The sequence below is a fragment of the Tachyglossus aculeatus genome, chromosome X1, assembly GCF_015852505.1.
Source record: "Tachyglossus aculeatus isolate mTacAcu1 chromosome X1, mTacAcu1.pri, whole genome shotgun sequence".
Lineage (NCBI taxonomy): Eukaryota > Metazoa > Chordata > Mammalia > Monotremata > Tachyglossidae > Tachyglossus > Tachyglossus aculeatus.
In genome coordinates this window covers 77,524,631-77,551,919 of record NC_052101.1, presented here as the reverse complement: position 1 = coordinate 77,551,919, position 27,289 = coordinate 77,524,631, and the positions used below count along the sequence as shown (strand labels likewise).

The 27,289-nt window shown below is 41.1% G+C and overlaps 1 protein-coding gene across 1 annotated transcript in view; it reads left to right on the top strand.

Moving 5' to 3' along the window:
* CACNA2D3 (calcium voltage-gated channel auxiliary subunit alpha2delta 3) overlaps nt 1-27,289 on the top strand; it is a 1,043,639-nt gene that overhangs the window by 856,674 nt on the left and 159,676 nt on the right. The window contains exons 26-27 of the mRNA XM_038772667.1: nt 84-205; nt 10,192-10,272. Of these exons, the coding sequence (XP_038628595.1) occupies nt 84-205; nt 10,192-10,272 (203 nt within the window). The remainder of the gene's footprint in view (nt 1-83; nt 206-10,191; nt 10,273-27,289) is intronic.

The following is a 27,289-nucleotide window of genomic DNA, read 5'->3' as shown; positions in this document are numbered from 1 at the left end:
AAGGTATTGATAACTTAAGTGTTTTTGAGTTAATACAGTCTTAAAACCAGGAAATATTGATTTCTCTTTCCTTCTATTTCAAGAGACTTCCTGAAAGCTGGAGATAAAGAGAATATTTTTAATGCAGATCATTTCCCGCTTTGGTATAGAAGAGCAGCTGAACAGATCCCTGGCAGCTTCGTCTACTCAATTCCATTTAGCACAGGTCTGTATGTTTGTTATATTTTTAAGTAGTGAGCCATGCAACTCAATGAAGCATGTTGTTTAAATCATGGAGCAGCATTAAAATGAATCACAAGAGATTCAGTTATTTATTAAGAATTAATGTTGAATGTTTAGAAAATATGATCAAACTAGGCTTATGGGTCTTGGTGCACTCATTGTCGCAAGGGATTTGACCTAATTATGTCAGAAATGTGAATTTTAACTAAAAACTGTTCCATTGAGAGCAATATAAAAAAAGGAAGAAAAAACTGAGAGCCTAGCCGTTTTGATTCACTTTAGGAACAAGAAACATGGGGTTTTAAGATCTTTGGAAGTCATAAAGAAGGTAAATTGCGGATAGTGAACTTGGCTTTCACTTCTGAAGCTCCTGAGGATGCAACTACTCCTTCTCAGGATCTGCAGAAAGCAAAGCAACCTCCCTCAACTCTCTCCATTATTCTCCAATCAATCAATCAATCAGTCAATCAATCAATTGTATTTATTGAGCACTTACTGTGTGCAGAGCACTGTACTAAGCGCTTGGGAAGTACAAGTTGGCAACATATAGAGATGGTCCCTACCCAACAGTGGGCTCACAGTCTAGAAGGGGGAGACAGAGAACAAAACAAAACATATTAACAAAATAAAATAAATAGAATAGATATGTACAAGTAAAATAAATAAATAGAGTAATAAATACGTACAAACATATATACAGGTGCTGTGGGGAAGGGAAGGAGGTAAGGCGGGGAGGAGGGGGAGAGGAAGGAGGGGGCTCAGTCTGGGAAGGCCTCCTGGAGGAGGTGAGCTCTCAGTAGGGCCTTGAAGGAAGGAAGAGAGCCAGCTTGGCGGATTGGCAAAGGTAGGGCATTCCAGGCCAGGGGGATGACGTGGGCCGGGGTCGATGGCAGGACAGGCGAGAACGAGGCACGGTGAGGAGATTAGCGGCAGAGGAGCGGAGGGTGCAGGCTGGGCTGTAGAAGGAGAGAAGGGAGGTGAGGTTGGAGGGGGCGAGGTGATGGAGAGCCTTCAAGCCGAGGGTGAGGAGTTTCTGCCTGATGCATAGGTTGATTGGTAGCCACTGGAGATTTTTGAGTAGGGGGGCAACATGCCCAGAGCATTTCTGGACAAAGACAGTCCGGGCAGCAGCATGAAGTATGGATTGAAGTGGGGAGAGACAAGAGGATGGGAGATGGGAGAGGAGGCTGATACAGTAGTCCAAATGGGATAGGATGAGAGCTTGAACGAGCAGGGTAGTGGTTTGGATGGGGAGGAAAGGGCGGATCTTGGCAATGTTGTGGAGCTGAGACTGGCAGGTTTTGGTAACAGCTTGGATGTGAGGGGTGAACGAGAGAGCAGAGTCGAGGATGACACCAAGGTTGCGGGCTTGTGAGGCGGGAAGGATGGTAGTGCCGTCAACAATGATGGGAAAGTCAGGGAGAGGGCAGGGTTTGTGAGGGAAGACAAGTCGTTCTGTCTTGGACATGTTGAGTTTTAGGTGGCGGGCAGACATCCTGATGGAGATGTCCTCCATCTCCTCTCAGGAGGAGATGCGAGCCTGGAGGGAGAGGGAGAGAGCAGGGGCAGAGATGTAGATTTGGGCGTCATCAGCGTAGAGATGATAGTTGAAGCCGTGGGAGCGAATGAGGTCACCAAGGGAGTGAGTGTAGAACGAGAACAGAAGGGGACCAAGAACTGAACCTTGAGGAACCCCCACAGTAAGGGGATGGGAGGAGGAGGAGGAGCCAACTCATAGCCACTTCAAGTAAAGCATCTCTTCCTGGGTGACACCTTCTCACACCACTGTCCATTTTTCTCCTTTCCAGTGTGACATTGTAAGTTGAATTAAGAAGATGTTGCAGGAGAGCAGGCTGAAACAAAATTGTTGGGCCTGCAAACGTTATGCTGAGCCCTTAGGTATACATGCTGTGTAGATACATGACATCACCCGAAGGTAGTCATTTTCATGAAGATTTGCAGGGAGGTAAATTGGAATCAATATGAATTGCAGAGACACTCCCACTTAATTGGTTCTGTGAAAATAGACTAAGTGAAACCCTGTTGAACAAATGTGGTTTTTGAATTAATCTAAGTGATTCTAAGATTAAAAATGAACAAAGCAATATGAATATGTTAAAGAGCAAAACACAGTGCTTGAGAAGTACCAGTAACAAATATTTTGAATTCTATTTTGTACATCCATGGATGCAATCATTAATTTTCATTGTGCTACCTTTCCCTTTGTATTCAGCCAAAAGACACCTTTGTGCTAACAAACTAATATGTTACCAGTAATCTAATGCCAAACAGAGAACAAGCAGCTGTTAAAAGGGGCTTTTAATCGCTCTATTCAGGTCAGTTAAAGCACTTCAAAAGAAAGGAAATTAGTATGAAAGGAGGGAGGTGTTTGCAAACTTTGTAGCACTACAAAATCAGGGCATTATCCTGAAGTGAGAGAGCACTCTAAGAAATACCCAAGTTAAAATTCAACAGACTATCAGGAAATAGTGCTAAATGAAGAGCATTATACTAGGAGATCCTTGTATACTGATAATTGTCCTCACACTGAAGGTGCTAATGATCACGGATGGTGTTGTAGGTACTAAGAACTGAACATTGCATTCCTGTTCAGATTCACTCCTATAGTACCTCGTCCTGGCTAATCTGCCAATTTTTCTAGCCCAAGTTTATTGGGAAATATTTCTGTTAAAATATTTCATACTTATTGCTGAGTAGTAGGATTTACTGCAGCACTAGTAGAATTTTTCCCTTTTTCATGTCTATCTTTGCTTATGTGTATAATGCTAACAGAACCCAGGACTTGTTTTCTCTTTCTACAGAGCAACTACTTATCATTACTTTTCTATTAACTTATTAACACATTAGGAGCTATTCTCTCCAAAAAAAAAAGCAATGGCTGCATCCCTGTCTTTGTCTTTTAGAGTTGTTTTGAGCAGAATAATAATAATAATGGCATTTGGTAAGCGCTTACTATGTGCCAAGCACTGTTCTAAGCACTGGGGGGATACAAGGTAATCAGGTTGTCCCACATGGGGCTCACAGTCCTAATCCCCATTTTCCAGATGAGGGAACTGAGGCCCAGAGAAGTTAAGTGACGTGTCCCAAGTCACACAGCTGACAAGTGGTGGATCCGGGATTAGAATTTATGACCTCTGACTCCCAAGCCCAGATTCTTTCCTCTGAGCCATGCTGCTTCTTCAAGGAAAGCGCTGGGGAGGTTACAAGGTGATCAGGATGCCCCACGGGGGAGTCTTAATCCTCATTTTACAGATGAGGTAACTGAGGCACAGAGAAGTGAAGTGACTTGCCCAAAGTCACACAGCTGACAATTGGCGGAGTCAGGATTTGAACCCATGACCTCTGACTCCAAAGCTCTTTCCACTGAGCCACGCTGCTTCTCTATAATCAAAAATGACTATATTGGTATTGCATATTCCCTTTTTTTGTTAGTAATGGGTTTCCTAGAATGGGGTGTGCACATCTGTTGTCAATTTATCAGTTATATAAGACATTTTCAAGGCTTTATGCCATAATTGGTTTCCATTATCTAATGAACAAAATTGTCCCATGTTAGTAGTGAACAGCTGAGCTCTTCATCAAACCTAATCACTGAATTAATGAAACACCCATATGTAAGTCATAGTGAGGTGCTCTATTTAGTTGAATTAGTAGGGCTTACTGAAATTGCCATGTTGCAGTTCACATTTTGTTTTACAGAAATATGCCTGATTTGGGGAAAAGAAAATAACCTTGACTAGGTAACTGCTGACAATGATGTATGTTAGGAGATGACATTCCTTCTCTATATGGAGAGAAAAGAACCCTCAATGAGAAGGAAAACTTCTAACCTTGTTTTATGGTAGTTAATGGTCAGGCCAAGAAAAGATGTGTGGACTACTTTTTGTAATTAAATTTGAATCATGCCTTGTCCAGAAGTGTTCTTGCATCAGTATGAAGAGCCTCTTCTACATTCATATGTGCAGCTATCAAATACTGTAGCATATACTATAAACTAAAATACAACGGTGTAAACATCATGAAAAGCTAACCATTAGTAAATGGAATTTGACTCTGCTAAATAATAGTTTTAGATCATAATTTTTATATTACACTAAAAAGTCATCTTCCCCCATACCATTCTTTTTTTAGTGCTCTTTGGAAATATCACTTATGAATTTTGATGCAGGTATTTCTTGCAGAATTCTCTCACTTCAAAATAAAATAGCAAAGATTTCCCTGCCTTAAGCACCTCCATTCTTCTCCTCCTCAGACTTTTATACTTTGACACCTAGAGACATAAAGCCCCTGTCAGATAATGTTAATGACAGATCTATTTAGCACAGATAACAGATCTCTACTCTATAGACAAAGTGCCTTTTTACTAAATAGGATGTGAAAGATAGTCCTTTGAAAATAGTGTTTATTCAATCAGACAATCAATCGATCAATTGTATTTATTGAGCACTTACTGTGTGCAGAGCACTGTACTAAGTGCTTGGGAAGTAAAAGTTGGCAACACAAAGAGAGGGTCCCTACCCAACAGTGGGCTCACAGTCTAGAAGGGGGAGACAGAGAATCAATCAATCAATCAGTCAATTGTATTTATTGAGTGCTTACTGTGTGCAGAGCACTGTACTAAGCGCTTGGGAAGTACAAGTTGGCAACATATAGAGACAGTCCCTTCCCAACAGTGGGCTCACAGTCTAGAAGGGGGAGACAGAGAACAAAACCAAACACATTAACAAAATAAAATCAATAGAATAGATATGTACAAGTAAAATAAATAAATAGAGTAATAAATATGTACAAACATATATACATATATATAGGTGCTGTGGGGAAGGGAAGGAGGTAAGACGGGGGATGGAGAGGGGGATGAGGGGGAGAGGAAGGAGGGGGCTCAGTCTGGGAAGGCCTCCTGGAGGAGGTGAGCTCTCAGTAGGGCCTTGAATGGAGGAAGAGAGCTAGCTTGGCGGATGGGCAGAGGGAGGGCATTCCAGGCCAGGGGGATGACGTGAGCCGGGGGTCGACGGCGGGACAGGCGAGAACGAGGCACCGTGAGGAGATTAGCGGCAGAGGAGCAGAGGGTGCGGGCTGGGCTGTAGAAGGAGAGAAGGGAGGTGCGGTAGGAGGGGGCGAGGTGATGGACAGCCTTGAAGCCGAGGGTGAGGAGTTTCTGCCTGATGTGCAGATTGATTGGTAGCCACTGGAGATTTTTGAGGAGGGGAGTAACACGGCCAGAGCGTTTCTGGACAAAGACAATCCGGGCAGCAGTGTGAAGTAAGGTTTGAAGTGGGGAGAGACACAAGGATGGGAGATTGGAGAGGAGGCTGATACAGTAGTCCAGCCGGAATAGGATGAGAGCTTGAACGAGCAGGGTAGCGGTTTGGGTGGAGAGGAAAGGGCGGATCTTGGTAATGTTGTGGAGCTGAGACTAGCAGATTTTGGTGACGGCTTGGATGTGAGGGGTGAACGAGAGAGCGGAGTCGAGGATGACACCATGGTTGCGGGCCTGTGAGACGGGAAGGATGGTAGTGCCGTCAACAGTGATGGGAAAGTCAGGGAGAGGGCAGGGTTTGGGAGGGAAGACAAGGAGTTCAGTCTTGGACATATTGAGTTTTAGGTGGTGGGCAGATATCCAGATGGAGATGTCCTGAAGGCAGGAGGAGATGCGAGCCTGGAGGGAGGGGGAGAGAGCAGGGGCAGAGATGTAGATTTGGGTGTCATCAGCGTAGAGATGATAGTTGAAGCCGTGGGAGCGAAAGAGGTCACCAAGGGAGTGAGTGTAGATCGAGAACAGAAGGGAACAGATTCAGAAGGGAATAGAACAGAAGGAAACAGAGAACAGATTCATTCATTCAATCCAATTTATTGAGCACTTTCTGTGTGCAGAGCACTGTAATAAGCACTTCAGAAGTACAAATCAGCAACATATAGAGATGGTCCCTACCCAGTGATGGGCTCACAGTCTAGAAGGGGGAGACAGACAACAAAACAAAACAAGTCAACAGGTGTCAATACCATCAGAAGAAATAGAATTATATCTATATAATAAATAATAATGGCATTTATTAAGCGCTTAGTTTGTGCAAAGCGCTGGACACATCATTAATAAAATAAATGGAGAAATATGTACAAATATATACAAGTGTTGTGGGGGAGGGGAAGGGGGTAGGGCAGAGGGAGGGAGTGGGGGCATTGGGGAGGGGAGGAGGATAGGAAAAATCAATCAATCATATTTATTGAGCGCTTACTGTGTGCAGAGCACTGTACAAATGCTTGGGAAGTACAGGGGGGGGCTCAGTCTGGGAAGGCTTCCTGGACAAGGTGAGCTCTCAGTAGGGCTCTGAAGGGAGGAAGAGAGCTAGTTTGGTGGATGTGTGAAGGGAGGGCATTCCAGGCCAGAGGTAGGACGTGGGCCAGGGGTCGACAGTGGGACAGGCGAGAATGAGGCACAGTGAGGGGGTTAGCGGCAGAGGATGTACCTATAAGAAAACCTCTAATTCAAAATTCTTTATCATTGGTTCATATTTTCATGGCTATTTGATCATGTGACTATATTATTTTCATTGTGTTTTAATATATTGTTTTGATCAATATATTGACCCTTGGGACTTGATTAAAGTGGGCCGGGATTGTCTGTATTGCTGAATGACAATGATGGCTTTTATTAAGCGCTTCCTATGTGCAAAGCACTGTTCTAAGCGCTGGGGAGGTTACAAGGTGATCAGGATGTCCCAACGGGGGACTCACAGTCTTAATCCCCATTTTATAAATGAGGTAACTGAGACACAGAGAAGTGAAGTGACTTGCCCAAAGTCACACAGCTGACAGTTGGCGGGGCCAGGATTTGAACCCATGACCTCTGACTCCAAAGCCCATGCTCTTTCCATTGAGCCACACTGAATTGTATTTCCCAAGCACTTAGTACAGTGCTCTGCACATAGTGAACGCTCAATGAATATAATTGAATGAATTAAAGCACTCTACATGATTTCTTATAAGAAAATACACTCTATTTAGCATGCTTTTGCTTAACACCGTATTTTAAGATAAACAGAGTGCTAACTAGGGAGTCCCTGTAGGTTACTTGCCTAGAGAAAATTTAGAAAAAGCAGAATCATTTTTTTCTCCTCTCCTATTTAGACTGTGAGCCTCATGTGGGACAGGGACTGTGTCTGTTATAATCTTGTATCTACCCCAGTATTTAATAAGTGCTTGACACATAGTAAATGCTTAACAAGTTCCATAAACATATGCGCGCGCACGTGCACACACACACACACACACACACACACACAAACAAAACAAAACAAAACAAAACCAAATTGATATTTTAATGATTTGGAGGCATTCTTAGAAATTTTGAATTCATAAGGTATTGGAACTTTTGTCAGTAATCATGAAAATATTTCAATACTCTCACAATAAGTCTTTGGTTTAACAGATTCCTGTTTTATTCATGCCTGGAATAAATATTGTCAGAAACAGTATTTTACGTCAGTAGAATTTGACCTAGTAAGTGAAAGCCAAAATCCCCACGTCATTTTGAAAAAATTTCGATATTTAGCCCATACAATTCTGTCATGTTGTATGTGAAAATAATACATATGATTATGGAAACAACATAAATGTCATAATAAAAACAAATTAAATAATATGAATGTAACTATGTGCTACCAACATACCAGTGTACCCCTGATATGAAAGTTGTTCCTAGATGGTAAATTAGGGACTTGGGGGAGTGCAGAACTTCCTTCAGGATTGTACAGTGTACTGAAGCAATACAACCCTAAACATAACGAAGTTTCCCTCCCTTAATATAATGATAATAATAATAATTATGGTATTTGTTAAACACTTACTATGAGCCAAGCACCGTTCTAAGCGCTGGGGTAGGTACAAGGTAATCAGGTTGTCCCATGGGGGGGCTCACAGTTTTAATCCCCATTTTACAGATGAGGTAACTGAGGCACAGATATCAATAGATGTATCACAGAGATCCATATCTAAGTTCCTGCAGTGGCAAAGACTGTCCCTAGTTTCTTGAGGCCTAGGTCTTGAGGGAAGAGGGCTAATGATCATCATCAATTGTATTTATTGAGCGCTTACTGTGTGCAGAGCACTGTACTAAGCACTTGGGAAATACAAGTTGGCAACATATAGAGACAGTCCCTACCCAACAGTGGGCTTACAGTCTAACTGTGTTTTAAGGCTGCAGGGGAATGGGTAGAAAGTTAGGTGCTACTTTCATTGATTCATTCATTCAATTGTATTTATTGAGCGCTTACTGTGTGCAGAACACTGTACTAAGTGCCTGGAAAGTACAATTCAGCAACAGAGACAATCCCTACCCAACAACGGGCTCACAGTCTAGAAGGGGGAGACAGACAACAAAACAAAACAAGCAGACAGTTTCAATACCATCAAAATAGATAAGTAATAATAATAATGACATTTATTAAGCGCTTACTATATGCAAAGCACTGTTCTAAGCGCTGGGGAGGTTACAAGGTGATCAGGTTGCCCCACGGGGGGCTCACAGTCTTCATCCCCATTTTATAGATGAGGTAACTGAGGCCCAGAGAAGTTAAGTCACTTGCCCAAAGTCACACAGCTGACAATTGGCGGAATCGGGATTTGAACCCATGACTTCTGACTCCAAAGCCTGTGCTCTTTCCATTGAACCGTGCTGCTTCTCTACTTACAATAGAATTACAGATATACACACATCATTAATAAAATAGAGTAATAAATATGTACAAATATACACAAGTGCTGTGGGGAGGGTAAGGGGGTAGGGCAGAGGGAGGGAGTGGGGGTGATGGGGTGGAGAGAAGGAGCAGAAGAAAACGGGGGCTCAGTCTGGGGAGGCCTACTGGAGAAGGTGAGCTCTCAGTAGGGCTTTGAAGGGAGGAAGAGAGCTAGTTTGGCAGATATGAGGAGGGAGGGCATTCCAGGCATTCAAGCGCTTAGTACAGTGCTCTGCACACAGTAAGCGCTCAATAAATACGATTGATTGATTGATTGATTGATCCAGGCCAGAGGTAGGATGTGGGCCAGGGGCTGATGGCGGGACAGGCGAGAATGCGGCAGTGCAGAGTTTGTGCTGGGCTGTACAGGGGGAGAAGGGAGATGAGGTCGTTGGGGGAAAGGTGATGGAGAGCTCTGAAGTCAATAGTGAGGAGTTTTTGCTTCATGCGAAGGTTGATAGGCAACCACTGGAGATTTTTGAGGAGGGGGTGACAAGCCCAGAGCACTTCTGAAGAAAGATAATCCGGGCAGCAGAGTGAAGTATAGACTGAAGTGGGGAGAGACAGGAGGATGGGAGATCAGAAAGGAGGCTGATGCAGTAATCCAGTCAGGATAGGATGAGAGATTGAACCAACAAGGTAGCAGTTTGGATGGAGAGGAAAGGGCAGAACTTGACACTACTTCTGTCTTAGGGCAGGGTCCCAGGAATCCCTCATTAATTCATTAATTCCATTGGATAAATTGAGTGCTTACTGTGTGCAGAGCACTGTACTAAGTGCTTGGGAGAGTACAATATAACAATGAACAGACACATTCCCTACCCACAACGAGCTTACCAGCCCCACTGCAGACCTGGGCTCCAAGCAGGGAGAGGTGACTCTTAGCATGGTTCCACCTCAAAGTTGTGGACTTTACGGGCAGGGGGAGACCCCTCAGTCCTGTTTCTGACTTGATATTGAACCTAGATAGTTCACCTGGAATGCATCATCGTTCAGAAATAAGACCTAAACTTGACTTGAGTGCTAGTTATTTGAAAAATCCAGTTATCCGAAATGTTTGATCCTGATCTTGGCACTTGTCTGAATTTCCTGTGGTACTAAGTACTGATTTCCAATAGAACTTTATGACATCATGAAGCCACATGACCTTAGACTGCCATATCATATGTTATAACCTGCACGTTTCTGTTTTTTTTTTTCTTTAACCTTCTAGGAGCCACAAACAAAAGCAATGTGGTCACTGCTAGTACATCTATTCAACTCCTTGATGACAGAAAGTCTCCTGTAGTTGCAGGTAATATGGTCATCTGTTTATAATCACAAATAAAATAGAGACAGTTTACTTCTGTTGCTTTTCCTGGCTTGAGAAACTGCAAGACATGCCTTTACTGCCTAGGCTTTGAGACAGCAGTCTCTTCAATTTGAAATCAGAAATTCTCTCCAGGAACTTTCTTAATAGATATTGTGCTAAAATGGTAATGTGAATTTAACCTGGGGCACCTCTGGTAGATACTTGGAAAGTTGGTAAGTTTGTTTCTAAAGTCCATTGTGTCACTAATGTTACCTTGAAAGGCCAGCAGTGCATTCAGACAATTGAATGTTAATATAACCTAGAGCATGATATTCCAAAAAGGGTCAGCAAGCTTTTTCTCCTTGGCTTCACCACAGAAGAATGGTTAAAACTGTGAACCCTCTACGAAGCGGTATATTGGTGGGCCCCATGAATTTGGAGTTTGATTTTAAAATCAGTTAAAAGCAACAACTTTGGCAGGAATTGATCATAGAAAAATATTTTTCAAACATGGCACTGACCTCAAGGGAAGAGAGTAGAAAGACTTCACCCACCATGGAGCCTTTGGTGAATTTTATTTCCACTTACAAGTGTTTTATTATGTGTTCTGGAACATGTCAAAGGGATTTAACAAAAAAACAAAAGATGGCCTGAGAGTTGTGATATGTCATACTGGCGTTGTCTCACAAGTAGCAAATAAGCATTTTAAGAAGAAACTGTGGGTGCATGGGCTGCTAGTTTCTTATATCAAATCTGTGGATTTTGCTGACTGTCAAAATTGAGTCACTCTCAGTGAGATTCTCAGTGTCTCATCTTCAACCCCTCTTCCAGGTCTATGTAAAAAATATTTGGTGGGGGAAAAAAAGGGCAAGGATTACATTACTGTTTGGAATTGTTGCCTAACATCCATGTTTAATGCTTCCTTAAATTCTGTTCTATAATTTAAAAACATCATAATCTTATGAAAATAATAGTCACCACCAGTATTTATTAAATTCCTAGTGTCCTCAGGACTGTAGTAGACATTTGAGAGAACACAAACACCAGTATAATACAAACAGTGAGTACAAGAGGAAACAGATATAATTGGTAACAACAAAATTAAAAATGAATAAAATGGGAAAAAATAAACTGATGTAGATGTACATACTAAGGGTCTCTGAAAAGATGACGTGCAGGGGGTAGAGAATTAGTAAGGAGACTGATGCTGTTGATCTAATTGGAAGTGACAAGGAACAGGGTGGTAAGCATAAAGGTGGTAGGCATGAAGGTGGGAGGAACAGGTGGATCTGGGAAATTTTGTTTAAAAACAGATGGTAGGACTAGAAGCAGACTGAATGTGGAAGGTGAAAGACAGAAAAGTCAAAGATGGCACTCAGATTGCAAATTTCTACCAATTAACTCAGCAAGGCAAACTTTTCTAAAGAAACCCAAATTGTAGTTACAGAATCAAAAGCTTGAATAGGATTCAAGACTTGGAAATGCTCAATTGTACCAGGTATCAGTCAGAAGAAGTAGACTTCATTGCACAAATATAAAGAAAGACATGGACATCCATCCCCTTCAGAAATTCATTCTACTGTTTCACCCAGTCGGTATTTTTGGAATCCCATATCCTTCATACCGGTATTGGGATCAGCATTAGTGTACTTTAGTGTGTGGATTTAAATTCGTCAAATCTTCCCAAATGGTGGATTTAGTTTTGATGAGCTATCAGTCTTAAAGAAAAATGTGAAGGCAACAAGATAACTTGTTATCCATTAGTCACGTGGCAGGTTGATGACCACTGTGTAATCATTCAGTCAATCAATGGTATTCATTGAGTGCTTACTGCTTGCAGAGCACTGTACTAAGCACTTGGGAGAGTAAAACATAACAGTTGGTAGACAGGTTCCCTGCCCACAAGGAGCTGACAGACTGTTGGGAACACTGTTAGTGGTGTCCAGAGATGATCATCTAAGCCATATAGCACATTCCAAAGGGTATTTCCATATGTCCAAGTCAGGCCAGACCTGAGACCGCAATTAAAACAGATCACTTTGGGATTTCATTATGGCCATATAAGTTGTATGAGATGGCTGTGACGGACCATAACGGGGATGCATCCCAGTCTAATGTCCAGTTATATGGTTGTGCCACCACAGGGAGTGCATTTAAAAGAAAATCATAATTTGAAGGCGAGAAGTTGTGTGGGAGAGAACCTAAGGAATTGCATACCCGTTGTTGCTTGGAGACAGTCAGTCAGTGAAAACCAACCGTCAGATTCCCTTTAGAAATAGACAGTCCTGTGCTTGTGGGCTCCCTGGTGTCCCTTTCATCCCCCAAATCAGAGAGACAATTGTAACAAGTTTTAATGGCTTTGATGTAAACATCCCAGCAATTTCATGATCTGTACTTTTCTTTTATATATTACTGCCTTCAAATAGAAATGTATTTATTGCTTTAAAATGGATGGTTTTAATTGAAAAAAATTGTGATGTATCAGGAAGTGAAGATGAAAATGTGAGGAAAATTGCCTCCAGTGTTTGTAGTAGATGATGCTGTAGGCTGGCAGCAATTTAGTTTCAATGAGGTCCCTGTTTAAAAGCAAACTGCTCTGAAGGGCAAGTTCAAAATTTTGCAAATAATTACAAAGGAACTAGCTTTGAAGAACTGCCTCAAACTAAGACTTGAATTGGTATCCTTCTTTCATTTTCAGGGTGTGGGCACATTTGTATTGTGCTTTTTTAAATAAAAGTGGTTCGAAACCCATCTGTCAATGACAAATTTTCGGAAGGGTAAAACATTATGGACATTATTCCATTTATACTTTGGCTGGGAAACATAAATGGATCCCATCCATCTTCTTTCCTGTGGCATCAGTTACAGTAACACTTTTCCTCTGCCTGCGAACTGTCTGACATACTTATGCGTGCTCATAATTGCACCCTAACTGCAGCCAGCGAAGAGAATGAAAGACTCTCATCTACAGAAAGATTTATTAGGATTCCACAAAGTCCCAACTGTTGCTTATGAAATAGTGAACCCAAGGTCACACAGAGGGCAACTGGCAGAGCCACGATTAAAACCCAGGTCCTCTGACTCCCAGGGCCGTGCTCTTTCTGCTAGGCCAAACTTTAACAAGAAGGAGTCCCTTTACTTTAAAGAAATCCCTGTGACAATCTAAAGCTAAGAACTAGATTTCTTCCTTCCTTGTAAAGTAAATGATATGGTGCTTTAGAGAAGCAGCAAGGCTTAGTGGATAGAGCCCGGATCTGGGAGTCAGAAGGTCATGGGTTCTAATCCTGGCTCGGCCATGTCTCCTGTATTACCTTGGGCAAGTCACTTAACTTCTCTGGGCCTCCATTACCTCATCTGTAAAATGAGAATTAAGACCATAAGCCCTATGTGGGACAGGGACTGTGTCCAACCTGATTAACTTGTACCTCCCAAGTGCTTAGAACAATGCTTTGCACATGGTAAGCACTTAACAAATACCATAATTATCATTATCATTATTGCTTATTTAAGGACACACACACATATGCATGCACATAGTGGTACCAAATTGTACCGACATTCAGGTATCCAGTGGGGTAATTTAAACATATTAATGAACAATAACCCCCCCAAAATGCACCCATTCCCTATCCATTCCACTGGCCCAAAGTCACATGGAACAAAGACTTTGCAAAGCAGTTTGTACTTTGAAAAGCAAGAAACAGAGTCTCATTACTTTGATTACTCTATTTGTAAATATTCAGTCTCCTTCCCTCAGAGTGTAAGCTCCTTGGGTGCAGGGAACTTGCCACTTTATGTTGTACTTTTCCAAGCAGTTAGTACAATAAATTGCACTCAGTAGGCACTCAATAAATATCATTACAACTACAGACATAGAATGAGAAAGCCCTGAAGATGATTTTACCGGTTAAAAAGAGATGCCTGCAAATGGTTTTCAGTGTCCCAGGGACACAAAAATGTAGCATATTATCTATTCTATACATGAACATGTAGAATGAGCAATTGCATGATTGATTTGGTCACTTGAAGGCATTTAATCAATATTATTCCATCCAAAAAAGCTCTTACTTTCTCAGTTGCTGAGTACATTGGCTTGAATGATCCCAATAATTTCCTCTACTCTCTATTTCTGATCTCATAGACAAGATAGGTGTCATGGATGTCTAAGAGTTGGGCCTGCAGTTTGTCAGTCAGCAGAAGTCTTGCCTATCGAATCCATTGAATGGGGAGATGTGATAAACAAAAAAGAAAAATATTAATAGGTTGAAGGTCTTCCTCTTCTGTTTTAGTTGACTCGTTAATCTTGCTGAAGCAAGATCAGCTTTCCCAAAAAGCAATATTCTCTGCCATATGTATGAATATCTCACAGTGAATGGGGCCACTAGCATGATTGGAAGTGGGATTGAAGAGTGCAGGAGCCATAGATTCTCTGGGTTGCCCCTTTTGGCTACCCCGTTGTTTCCAGAGACCCTTTCCTTTCCACACAGTACATGTGTAGAAAAATACTATCCCTAGTTACTGCCACACAACCTAGGGCATGGTGCTTGGAAACAACTTTCCCTAGTCATAAGAACCCAGGATTGGCATGCAGAAGGTTTCTTTTACCATTGCGTGGATGAGTTAACAATGTTCTCTCTTCTTTGGACATTTGGTATTTGCCCCATCCTCAGCCCCACAGAACTTGTGTGTATTATATATTATAAATGTTTTATTTATATTAATATCTCTTCCTCTAGACTGTAAGCTCCTTGTGGGCAGGGAACATGTCTACTAACTCGTATTGTACTCTCCCAAGTGCTCAGTAGAGTGCTCTGCATCCAGTAAGTGCTCAATAAATGCCATTGATTGATTACAGGTTGTAAATCAGGGTCATCTCTCCTCCAAAGATACATTGGGTTTATGGAGACAATACTGGCATGATGAGAAAAAATGAAACATCTCTTTCAACTCCTCTTGCCCCAACACACAAACACAGAACCACCTATATATAAACCTGCTGAGTAAATCCCAGTAGAGTCTGGGGTCCGAGGGTTCCAGGCCAGGATGATCTGTCATGCTTGACAAGCAACTCTTCAGATCACACAGCGACTGCTCATCTACATCAATTTTCCTTAGCCACTTTGGTATAAGAATAGAAAAACTGTGCAATCAGTGGTTATGGAGAGATATGCAAAGGGAATAAGATTTTTGTCCCTGCTTGCCCTCAAGGCTGTGTAGTATGCTTTCTTCCTAGTAGAAGGGAGAAGAATCCAAGTGATTGCTTCCAGGGGAAATTAAAAGGAATTTCAAACAAAATTCTTTGAGGAAATAACACATGGGAGAACAATGGCTAACTAAGACACTGCTGAATAATAATGCTCACAAAATCTTGATCTTCCAGTCTGCTCAAATATAATTTGATATTAGTTAACATGTGATAGTTTCAGAAATAGGAATGATAGTTGGGGCTTCCAGTATGATTATTGTATTTTAACAAACACTGATAATAATAATAATGATGGTATTTGTTAAGCACTTACTATGTGCGAAGCACTGTTCTAAGCGCTGGGGGGAATACAAGGTGATCAGATTGTCCCACGTGGGGCTCACAGTCAAATCCCCATTTTACAGATGAGGTTACTGAGGTACAGAGAAGTTAAATGACTTGCCCAAAGGCACACAGCTGACAAGTGGCAGAGTCAGAATTAGAACCCATGACCTCTGACTCCCAAGCCCATGCTCTTTCCACTGAGCCATGCTGCTTCTGACAATGAATAATGTCATTTTTGTCCCAAACCCCCATGAATTGTGGATATTAAATGGTGCTACAAAACATATACAATGTCATGGGCATTTGGTGGTCATATTTTTGCTATTAATGTAAAGAAAACAAGGCTGATATAACTTATAACTTCTTTACTCTGCAGTGGCCATTCTGTGTAACTATACACATTTTGGGACAGGGGAATACATTTTATAATATATTGTCTGTTAAAGAAAATTTTGTTAAAGGATAATTAAAATGAACACTGGAGAGTTTCTTTTCCATATATCAGTGATGGGTTATGCTTTCCTGACTACCAAGAGGCAAAAAAGTGACTCCACCTGGATTATCTGATTATTTTCAAAGTGCATTTGTTTCATTGGAGTAGATGGCATATTGTAATTGAAGTTGGAAGCTTTATTTGTGCATCAAATAATAGGCCACATGAAGCAGCTACTCTGAACTTCATAGTGGACTGTGATATGATACAAGGGCACAATCAGTATTTTATTTCACACTAGTCATTGCTTCAGTTATAAAAATAGACTGATGTTTTAGAAACTCTATAACTGAAATGGACCACACGAGAAGCAGTGATATGGACTGTAGTCCTACTTCTTTCCTCGATAATTTCAGCAGAAGGCTCAAAGATGGACAATATCCTAGGAAGAATAATTTTATTTGGTCTTGACAAGAATGTAATTACATAGCTTTATGATTGGAACATATATATATATATGTGTGTGTGTGTATATACACACTCATTTATATGTATAAAAACAAATATATTTATATAGCAAACATACACATGTGGCACATTTCTTAGATATATATGTAAGAGGAAGTACTAGACAATCGGTATTTTTTGAACACTTACTGTGTGCAGAGCATTGTACCAAGCACTTGGGAGAGTAAAAAATAACAGAGATGGTAGACACATTCCCTGTCCACAATGATAGATAATTTAGAATCTTGAGATATTTTGGAATCCCTGAAATTTTTCTTTAAAAGAAGTCTCTTTTAGCACAATTTTTAAAAATATCCACATTCAAATAAAGTGTTGTATTTATTGAGTGCTTACTGTGTTCAGAGCTCTGTACTAAGCGCTTGGGAGTGTACAATATAATAATATAACAGATACATTCCCTGCCCACAATGAGCTTGCAGTCTAGTATATGCAGAGACTCCCCTTTCTGGAACAGTTAGATAAGTCAGTGAGAACTATTGTTAACTGAAGGTTCTTTAGCTAAGTAATATATTAAAAGAAAGTCTGCCTGCTCAAGTTTTTAAGAAATGCAAGCCATAAAAATGATTTTCACCTATCAAAATTTGCTTTTACTTTTCTACTTTCACCCTATCTTAGCCATCTCAACTGTCTTGTTTTCTGCCTCTTGGACTGACTTCTTCAAATGCCGTCGAGCCGTTTCTGACCCATAGCGACTCCATGGACACATCCCCTTTAGAACATCCCGTTTCGACAACCTACTGTTATACAAATCACTATTGAAACCGATTTCTGTGAAAACCCTCCCAAAAAGAGAAAAAATAGAAACAGTATTTTCAACTTCTTTTTGGCCTTAGGGTTGATTCTTCTTAGGCCCTCCTTCCTTATTTCCTTCAGCCTCGGTCCTGTGCTTATTTTTTAGACAACATCTTGTCCAGACCAACCAAAGACACATTTTCCACTCTCCTTTATTCATGTCCATCAAAAACATAAAAGGCTCCTGAAACTGAAAGCTTTTGAGATTCAGCCTCAAGGAAGTATTGATGTTGATCCATCTGCCCTCTTCATACTACAACTGTACTCAGCCTAGTGGAGCCCAACTTACTGTGTCGTTGCCACTGAAGATATTAATAATAATGTGAAAATACAAATACTGCCATCAAGCACATATTACAGTGCTGTGAATTTAGTAAGCTCTCAATAAATAACATTAATTGATTACCATATTGGGTCAGTCCAGTATAATGGTCAATCCAGGTTCGGGTGGCATTAGGATCCATAGGAGCAATATGACAGTTGCCCTCCTTGCCTATCCCCATAGACAGTGAAAGACCTAACATCCCTAATATTTTCTCTTCCTCTCAGATTTCCTTATGAACTGGTCCAAAAATTATATTAACCCTATATTTTGGGCTTACACAATTTCCCATAGTAATGAATTCTGTGTTTTCGCCACCTATGGGCTGAAACGACATTTCCATTTTGTTTATTATGAACCTATGTCCTTCAAGCTTAAATGAGTAAACTCTTGTTTTGGTGTTGTGAGATTTAGTGAGCAACAATTCCATGTTTGCCTGTTACCATAAGTTAGTGTGATTCATAATCAGTCCACTCATTTGTCCTCATGGAAAACAAGCAATCCAGTTGATATTATTGTTCCTTGCTTCTTCTTGGTTATCTATTAGTCATATTTATTGAGTGCTTACTATGTGCAGAGCACTGTACTAAGCACTTGGGAGAGTACTCTACAACAGGATTAGCAGATATGTTCCCTGCCCATAATGAGTTTACAGTTCCCAGTTGGTCTGTAAGTATGCATGATCAAAAGCTGATGTTGCTTATTGTAGCAGTGAATTCTTGCAAGTGGCCCAAGAAACACAACTCCAAGCCTACCATGAGTTCATTCGGCTGAATTAGGCCATCCAGATAAGCAACCTAGTGAGGATATAAGCATTGTGAGTCACCTGATCAAAGGCACTTTTCTATCAATCAATTTCCCATGTTAAAATGTCAGAATTTCTGGAGTGAAAAGATGAAAGAGTAGCAATATGTCCCTTGGCAAACATTTGGGATGCATAGTCAGCTCGCATACTGTGAATATGTGCCATAACTGGATACCTAAATAGCTGCTCTAAAATGAGCCGGAATTAAGTAACCATAAGGAGGGTAGACAAAGAAATGCTTCAAAGACACAATGAAACAAAACTTTAAATGCTGTGGTATTACAGCAGACAGTTGGGAGACAGCTTCTGAAGTTATATCAGCTTAGCATATGGTAGGTAGAAATGGAGTAGCTCTACTAGACCAAGCTTCAGAGAGAACAGGACACTGAAAAGGAGGAAAGAATGCAGTGCCAGGCATTATGAGTAATGAACAAATACATGATAAATAAATCATCATAGTGATGCATAGACTTCTCAGCCACACACTCTCTCACAAAAAGATCATGGTCAGTAGGTAATCTTTGAATTCAAAGCTAATATGCACCCGCCACCTACATTCACATACATACATGTGCATAAACATAGCTGAGGGTGGTTTGGGCCATTCATTAAGCTGAGTGTGTTAGTTCTAAATTATGTCTGAAGACTAGACATACATTTTCCTTCCCTTTTTCTATTTTTTTCTCTAATGAAGATTTTTAGAACAGAAACATAAGAAATGTCACAGACCAGCATTGTTCATGGAAAGGACATGGCCCTGGTAATCAGAGGATCTAGGTTCTAATTCTGACTCCACGAATCACTTAATTTCACTGTGCCTTGGTTTCCTCATCTGTAAAATGGGGATTCAACAACTGTTCTCCCTCCTACTGATACTGTGAACCCCACGTGTGCCAGGGACTATGTCCAACCTGATTATCTTCTATCTACTGTGCTTGGCACACAGTAAGTGCTTAACAAATATTATTATTATTGTTAATATTATTATCAGAACAGTGGTCCATACAACCCACTAATTTTTCCCCAAGAGTATGAACAGAAAATCCTTGGAAAAACTGTATCACTGTGGCCTCATAGATTGTAAAATCCTGGAGGGCAGAGATTGTTTCTACTTACTTTAGTGTATTCTCCCAAGTGCCCAGTACAGTGCTCTGCACAGATTAAATGCTCAGTAAATTGAGACTGTGCTTCTTGACATCCATTCTCATGATTTGCAATGAAAAATCCAACATTGCTAAAATACACACTTTTTGTACATCAATCAAAAATGGTAATTATTGAGCACTTACTGATACATATATCTTTTTCATCCCTGCTCAAGCCTTCTAACATCTCTAACTTGAACATTCCTAATTTGTTCCTCTAATAATCCATTTGGGTCCTCTCATCCATGAATTTAAATCCTTTTTGAATACATTGATATTTTTGGCCTACATAATTTCCTGTGGTAACAAATTCCATATGCTTACCACCCACTGTGTGAAAATGTTTTCCTTTTGTTTGTTTTGAACCAGCCACCTTTCAGTTTTAATGGGTGTTCTTGTAGTCCTGGTTTTGGGATTGGGGGATAATAATGTGCATGCTGTCCCTATACCCTCCATAATTTGTAGAATTCAATGAAGATCCCCATCAGGCTTCATTTTTCAAATTTGAAAAGTCTTATTCTTTTCAGTCCATCCTTGTATTCTGCTGCTTCATCCTCCTCCTTTTCTACATTGTTTCCCATCCTAAAAATTTCTTCCTGAGCCACAGTGACCAGAATTGAATAGAATACAAGCATACTTTAGGTTACAGCCACCCCATGATCCCAAATGTATTAGAGTTTGTCAGTCAGTCATATTTTCTGAGCGCTTACTGTATGCAGAGTACCACATACAACAGATAATTCCCTGCCCACAATGAGCTTACAGTCTAGAGTTTGATATGTCTACAATCCAGGCATCATTGCAAGATACAAGGTCCATGAATGAGGAAGCTATAGTCTTTCCATTACCAGCTGAAATTTTCACATTAAAAAGTTTTCCACCAATTTTGAAGAAAAATGAAATTATAAAAATTGAAAATGACCATGCAGGAGGGACAAGTTCAGAAGTGAAAAGAGATGTGCAGAAGACAAGAAGAAGGCTTTTGTTCAGTATGAATAAGACAAATTCTTCATTAAAGTTGAAAAACCACCTCAGTCAGCAGAAGAGGCTTCTACTTTTGTAGTCTCTTGCAAAGTTTCATAATCATATTAGAACCCTTCATTTAGTTAATGTTGGGAGGTTATGCTTTGAATTACTCTAACAAGGATTAAACAAAAGGGTAGTGATGCTAAATGTAACAATATATAAAAGGAATTTCATATTATTTTTCCAGAGGTTTTGGAATGGATCCCAATTTGTAACAGGTATGTCAATGGGAAAAAGTTCCCCGTGATACAGCCTTTCACAGTACAGCCACATTTTCAAGGAATGCATCACAGCTGTACAGTGGGGTATGCCTGTGTTCCATGTGCCAGCATATACGTTCTATACACCCAATTCCACCAGAATGCTTATCTTCACAAGTTGTGAGTAAACCATGATCAATCAATGGTATTTGTTGAGCACTTATGTGTGCAGAATCCTGAACTAAGAACTTTGGGGAGTACTACACAACAGGGAGAGTGCAATACAACAAGATGATGGTAGTATTAGGGAATATTCTTATAATAATAGCAATGATGGTATTAAGCCTTATTATGTGCTAAGCACGGTTATAATCAGATTGGGCCACATTCTATGTCCCACATAGGCCTCGTGGTCTAAGAAAGAGGAAGAACAATTATTTAATCCCCATTTTACAGATGAGGAGATAGAGGCAGAAAGAAGTTGTGACTTTCCTAAAATCACACAGCAGATAATTGGTGGAACTGTAGCTAGAGCCCAGGTGTCCTGACTCCCAGCCACTTGCTCTTTTCCATTAGGCCACACTGCCTCCCAACAGCAGGTTTCAGCATACAGATACAGCATGATGTGATTTGAGAAGAAGTAGTTGTACGTGTGTACACAGCACTAGGGGAGTGCTACAACTCAATTTTCCTTAACACAGGATTTGCTAAGAATGCGACCCCGGTGTTATAGGAAAACTGCAAAACGGGGATTCAATACCTGTTTTTCCTCCTATTTGACTGTGAACCCCAAGTGGGGCAGGACTATATCCAGCCTGATTAACTTCTATCTACCCCAAAGTGTAGCACAGTGCTTAGCAGTAACAAAAAACAAAAGCTCCATTTCAACATCTGAAAATTCCCCATAGCCAACATCTTCAAGACAAAAGGTGAGAATGAATGTTATTTATTGAGCGCTTACTAGTGATTGGGAAAGTTTGCAATAGAGTTGGTAGGCATGATCTCTGGCTTCAAGGAGCTTACTGTCTGGAGGAGGAGCTTAAATTGTCAGAGCATGTTAGTGCTTTCTATTTCCCTGTAATATATCAGGCAGAATCATTCTAGAAAATGTACCGAAGAGTATCATCAACCTCGAAGTATCTGAATCACAATTCAAAGCAGAGTAGTGGACTGGATGACCCCAAACCTACTTGGCATCAGGCAAAAATTTCTCAAGATCCTAAAATTACTCCATAATCAATTACTGGCCACATGAGAATTGGGGAGGCCCTTTCAGATCCTATTCTGTCCTCAACGGTGTAAAGCAGACTGGCATAGTAGACCTAGGTTTGTTTAACATATTCTAGAAATGATGTTAGAAGATGCAAAAGGAACCTGGGAGCTAGTATAAAAATATGATTCTAATCTTCTGGTAAATTTTCAACTCATCGGACTGAGAGGATCATCAAAAGATAAGAGAAGCAACATGGCCTAGTGGATAGAACACAAGCTTGGGACTCAGAAGGACCTAGGTTCTTAATCTGGCTCTGTCACATGTCTGCTGTGTGACTTTGGCCAAGTCACTAAACTTCTCTTTGCCTCAGCTCATCTGTAAATTAAGGATTAAGATTGTGAGCCCTATGTAGGACAGGGACTGTGTCTATCCTGATTAGCTTGTATCTAATCCAGAACTTAGTACAGTTCCTGGCACATAGAAAGCTCAACTACCAAAAAATCTGGCCTTGAATCACTCATGTGGGAGCTTCTTGACAGGGATAACTGCTGTTTGGAAGAAGCCATGCAAGTGAATTAGAAATAATTTTTCATTATAAGAGGGATAATAATAATAATGGTATTTGTTAAGCACTTACTATGTGCCTGTCACTGTACTAAGTATTCATTCATTCATTCATTCATTCAATCGTATTTATTGAGTGCTTATTGTGTGCAGAGCACTGTACTAAGCACTGGGGTGAATACAAGCAAATTGGGTTGGACACAGATCTTGTCCCATGTGGAGTTCACAGTCTTGCTCCCCATTTTACAGATGAGGTAACTGAGGCCCAGAGAAGTGAAGCGACTTGCCCAAAGTCACACAGCAGACAAGTGGTGGAACGGGGATTAGAACACATGACCTTCTGACTCCCTGTTCTATCAATAAGCGCTTAGTACAGTGCTCTGCACACAGTAAGCGCTCAATAAATACGATTGATGAACTACAAATTGACCTGTAGTGTGAAGACCCAGATAACCAGTACACAATCAAGTATCCATATCACTGAATTCTGTTCCCTGTTCATTGATACAAAGATAGACAATAAGGTAGAAAACCAAATAAGAAGACTCAAAACCAGAGTGTGGCACCAACATGGCATCACACTCTGTGTCCCATTTTCTGTGGCAACATTTCCGCTGCTTGTGTTGTACTCTCCCAGGCGCTTAGTTCACTGCTGTGCTCATAGTAAATGCTCAATAAATACCATTGAATGATTGATGAGGCCTGAATCTATCACAAAAGCCACATTAAATTTCTAGAGCCGTGCCAACATCACCCATGTTCAGTACTGGCTATCAGGTAGCAAGACCAGATCACAGTAATAAGGTCCTTAAACATGATCAATTCACCAACACTGAAACAATACCCATCACTGGACACTTTTGCCTGGTAGAACTTGAGGAGAATGGATTAGCAGCAGATTCCAAATAGCTGTTTTATGATAAACTGATATGAGTTAACCATGAAAAAGATGGACAGAAGAAGCATTTTAATAATAATAATAATAATAATGATGGCATTTGTTAAGCGCTTACTATGTGCAGAGCACTGTTCTAAGCACTGAAAGTTATCAGGAAGCAAAATTATGAATGATGAGGCTTGGCAGTGGATGGTTGAGACAAAGGAGCAGAAAACAGGCCAGTCTTGTCTGCAATAATCAGAAATGAGCAGAAGCTTCAAGCAGATCATGACAGAATGAGAGAGGAATTGAAACAGCATCAGACATTCAGTCAATCATCAATTAATATACTATGGGTGCATCAACGGACACTCTTATCTTCTAGACTGTGAGCCCGTTGTTGGGTAGGGACCATCTCTATATGTTGCCAACTTGTACTTCCCAAGTGCTTAGTACAGTGCTCTGCATACAGTAAGCGCCCAGTAAATACGATTGAATGAATGAATGAATTTAGGAGCATAGTTACCCTTCGCACATGGTTTTCATCAGCCAAACCCACATACACACTTACAGAAGTATCCTTTGCATACCTAAAAAACAAAGCTTTGATCTGAAACCACACTGTGATTGAGGTATAAGCTTTACTCAGAATTGTATATCTTTTATACAAGTGTTCTTTGATTTTTGCTTTTCTGTTAATTTTCCCAAGAATTGGTTATAAGAGACTGTGGCTCCGCTGGGCATACTATTATCAATCCCTCATTAACATTACAAAGGGAACTAATTGCCTCAATTAAAAGCCATTATTTATTATAAACTGATTTTAATCCTTAAAATTGGTTATGAGGTGCTAATGACTACTGATAAATGCCAGATAGTTTCAGAGAAATAAGTAAAGCAAGATAGTTCACTCCCAGTTTCAATCTATAGTGTAAAGTAAATTTTATCAGGCTTTTTCATTTTCCTCAAGTATCCTGAATTTCACCATGCGGTAGAAGCCATATACCATTTCCCTTGTTTTCCTCCAAATCCCTTATTTCCCACTGAAACAATTGTTGAGAAAAAAATGATTTTTAGATAACACTGAAGGTTGAAGGCACACAATTACCCTGTTATACAAAAAAAAAATCTGTATATTATCTTTAGGGGTTTCTAGGACAAATTTTTATAGAAAATATTTTTCCTAAACAATTTTATCATTATCTACTTTTTGTCCAGAAGTGTTATTTGGGCAGACTATGTGAGAATGCTGATGACTTCCACTAATACTGCCAATGACAGCTTTGCAGCTTCCTCATTCTCATCTCAAGCTCACTTTTCTCATTCTATTCAAGTGGTCTCTATTACATTCCAACTTCTGTATTTCTATAATTTTAATCATGGACTTTCTTCCCGTAGAAATTCCATAGTACTCTTATACTGGTAAGATTTTTAAGTGTCCTTTATGCTTTCCCATAATTTCCATTTGTTCATCCAACCCCTTTCTTTTCTACCATGCTCATCACCTGTTAGCACTAAGTCCTTTGGTTTTCTTCCTTCCTCCAAGTCTCTAAGCTGCCTATTGTATCACGATTCTCACTATAGGCCAAGCATTCCATTTCACTCATTAAAATTTTTAGAAGCAGTTATATATTTTTGGCACTTATCCTATCCCACTGTGACTACTGCATCTACCTCCTCACTGACTCCCTTGCCTCCTGTCTCTCCCTACTCTAATACTCTGCTGCTGGGTCATTTTTCTAAAAAAACATTCAGCCCATGATTTTTCCCAGTCCTCAAGACCCACCAGTGGTTGCTCATTCAGCTCCACGTCAAACAGAAACTCCTTACCATTTGTTTTAAAGCACTCAATCAGCTTGACCCCTCCTACCTCACCTCACTGATTTCTTACTACAGGCCAGGCCGCGCTCTTCACTCCTCTAGAGTCACCTTACACACTGTGCCCTGATCTTGTCTGTCTCGACGCCAATCCCTTTCCCATGTCCTCCCTCTGGCCTGGGAACTCTCTCCTCCTTCATATAGACAAGGCACCACTTTCCCCACTTTCAAACCCTTCTTAAGGTCACATCTGTTCCAAGAGGTCTTCCTCAATTATGCCCTCTTTTCCTGGCTCCCTCTCCTTTTGCATAAGAGGAGGAGCGTGGCTCAGTGGAAAAAGCACGGACTTGAGAGTCAGAGGTCGTGGGTTCTAATCATTCATTCATTCATTCAATTGTATTTATTGAGCACTTACTGTGTGCAGAGCGCTGTACTAAGCTCTTGGGAAGTACAAGTTGGCAACATATAGAGACGGTCCCTACCCAACAGTGGGCTCACAGTCTAGAAGGGGGAGACAGAGAACAAAACAAAACATATTAACAAAATAAAATAAATAGAATAAATATGTACAAATAAAATAAATAAATAAATAGAGTAATAAATACATACATATATACATGTGCTGTGGGGAGGGGAAGGAGGTAAGGCAGGAGGGATGGAGAGGGGAAGGAGGGGGAGAGGAAGGAGGAAGCTCAGTCTGGGAAGGCCTCCTGGAGGAGGTGAGCTCTCAGTAGGACCTTGAAGGAAGGAAGAGAGCTAGCTTGGTGGATGTGGGGAGCGAGGGCATTCTGGGCCAGGGGGATGACGTGGGCCGGAGGTCGACGGCGGGACAGGCGAGAATGAGGCACGGTGAGGAGATTAGTGGCAGAGGAGCGGAGGGTGCCGGCTGGGCTGTAGAAGGAGAGAAGGGAGGTGAGGTAGGAGGGGGCGAGGTGATGGAGTGCCTTGAAGCTCAGGGTGAGGAGTTTCTGCCTGATGGTTGATTGGTAGCCACTGGAGATTTTTGAGGAGGGGAGCAATTGCCCAGAGCGTTTCTGGACAAAGACAATCCGGGCAGCGGCGTGAAGTATGGATTGAAGAGGGGAGAGACAGGAGGATGGGAGATCGGAGAGGAGGCTGATACAGTAATGCAGGCGGGATAGGATGAGAGCTTGAATGAGCAGGGTAGCAGTTTGGATGGAGAGGAAAGGGCAGATCTTGGCAATGTTGCAGAGGTGAGACTGGCAGGTTCTGGTGACGGCTTGGATGTGAGGGGTGAACGAGAGAGCGGAGTCGAGGATGAGACCAAGGTTGCGGGCTTGTGAGACGGGAAGGATGGTAGTGCCGTCAGCAGTGATGGGAAAGTCAGGGAGAGGGCAGGGTTTGGGAGGGAAGTCAAGGAGTTCAGTCTTGGACATGTTGGACATAATCCTGACTCTATCACTTTTCAGCTGTGTGACTTTGGGCAAGTCACTTGACTTATCTGTGCCTGAGTTGCCTCTTCCCTGTGCTCCAGTTTCCTCATCTATAAAATGGGATTTAAATAATCTGTTCTCATACTCTTAGATTGGGAGCCCCACGTGGGACAGAGACTGTGTCCGACCTGACTATTAGTTATGTGACCCTGGGTCCCCGAGCCTCCTCTGCCTCCCACTTACTAAACTGGTAATCCCTCAATTCTCAGTTCTGGCTTTTCTTGTATTCTCCATCTACACACACTCCCTTAGAGGTGTAGTGGATAGAGTATTGGTCATGAAGGGTCATGAGTTCTAATCCTGGGTCTGCCAC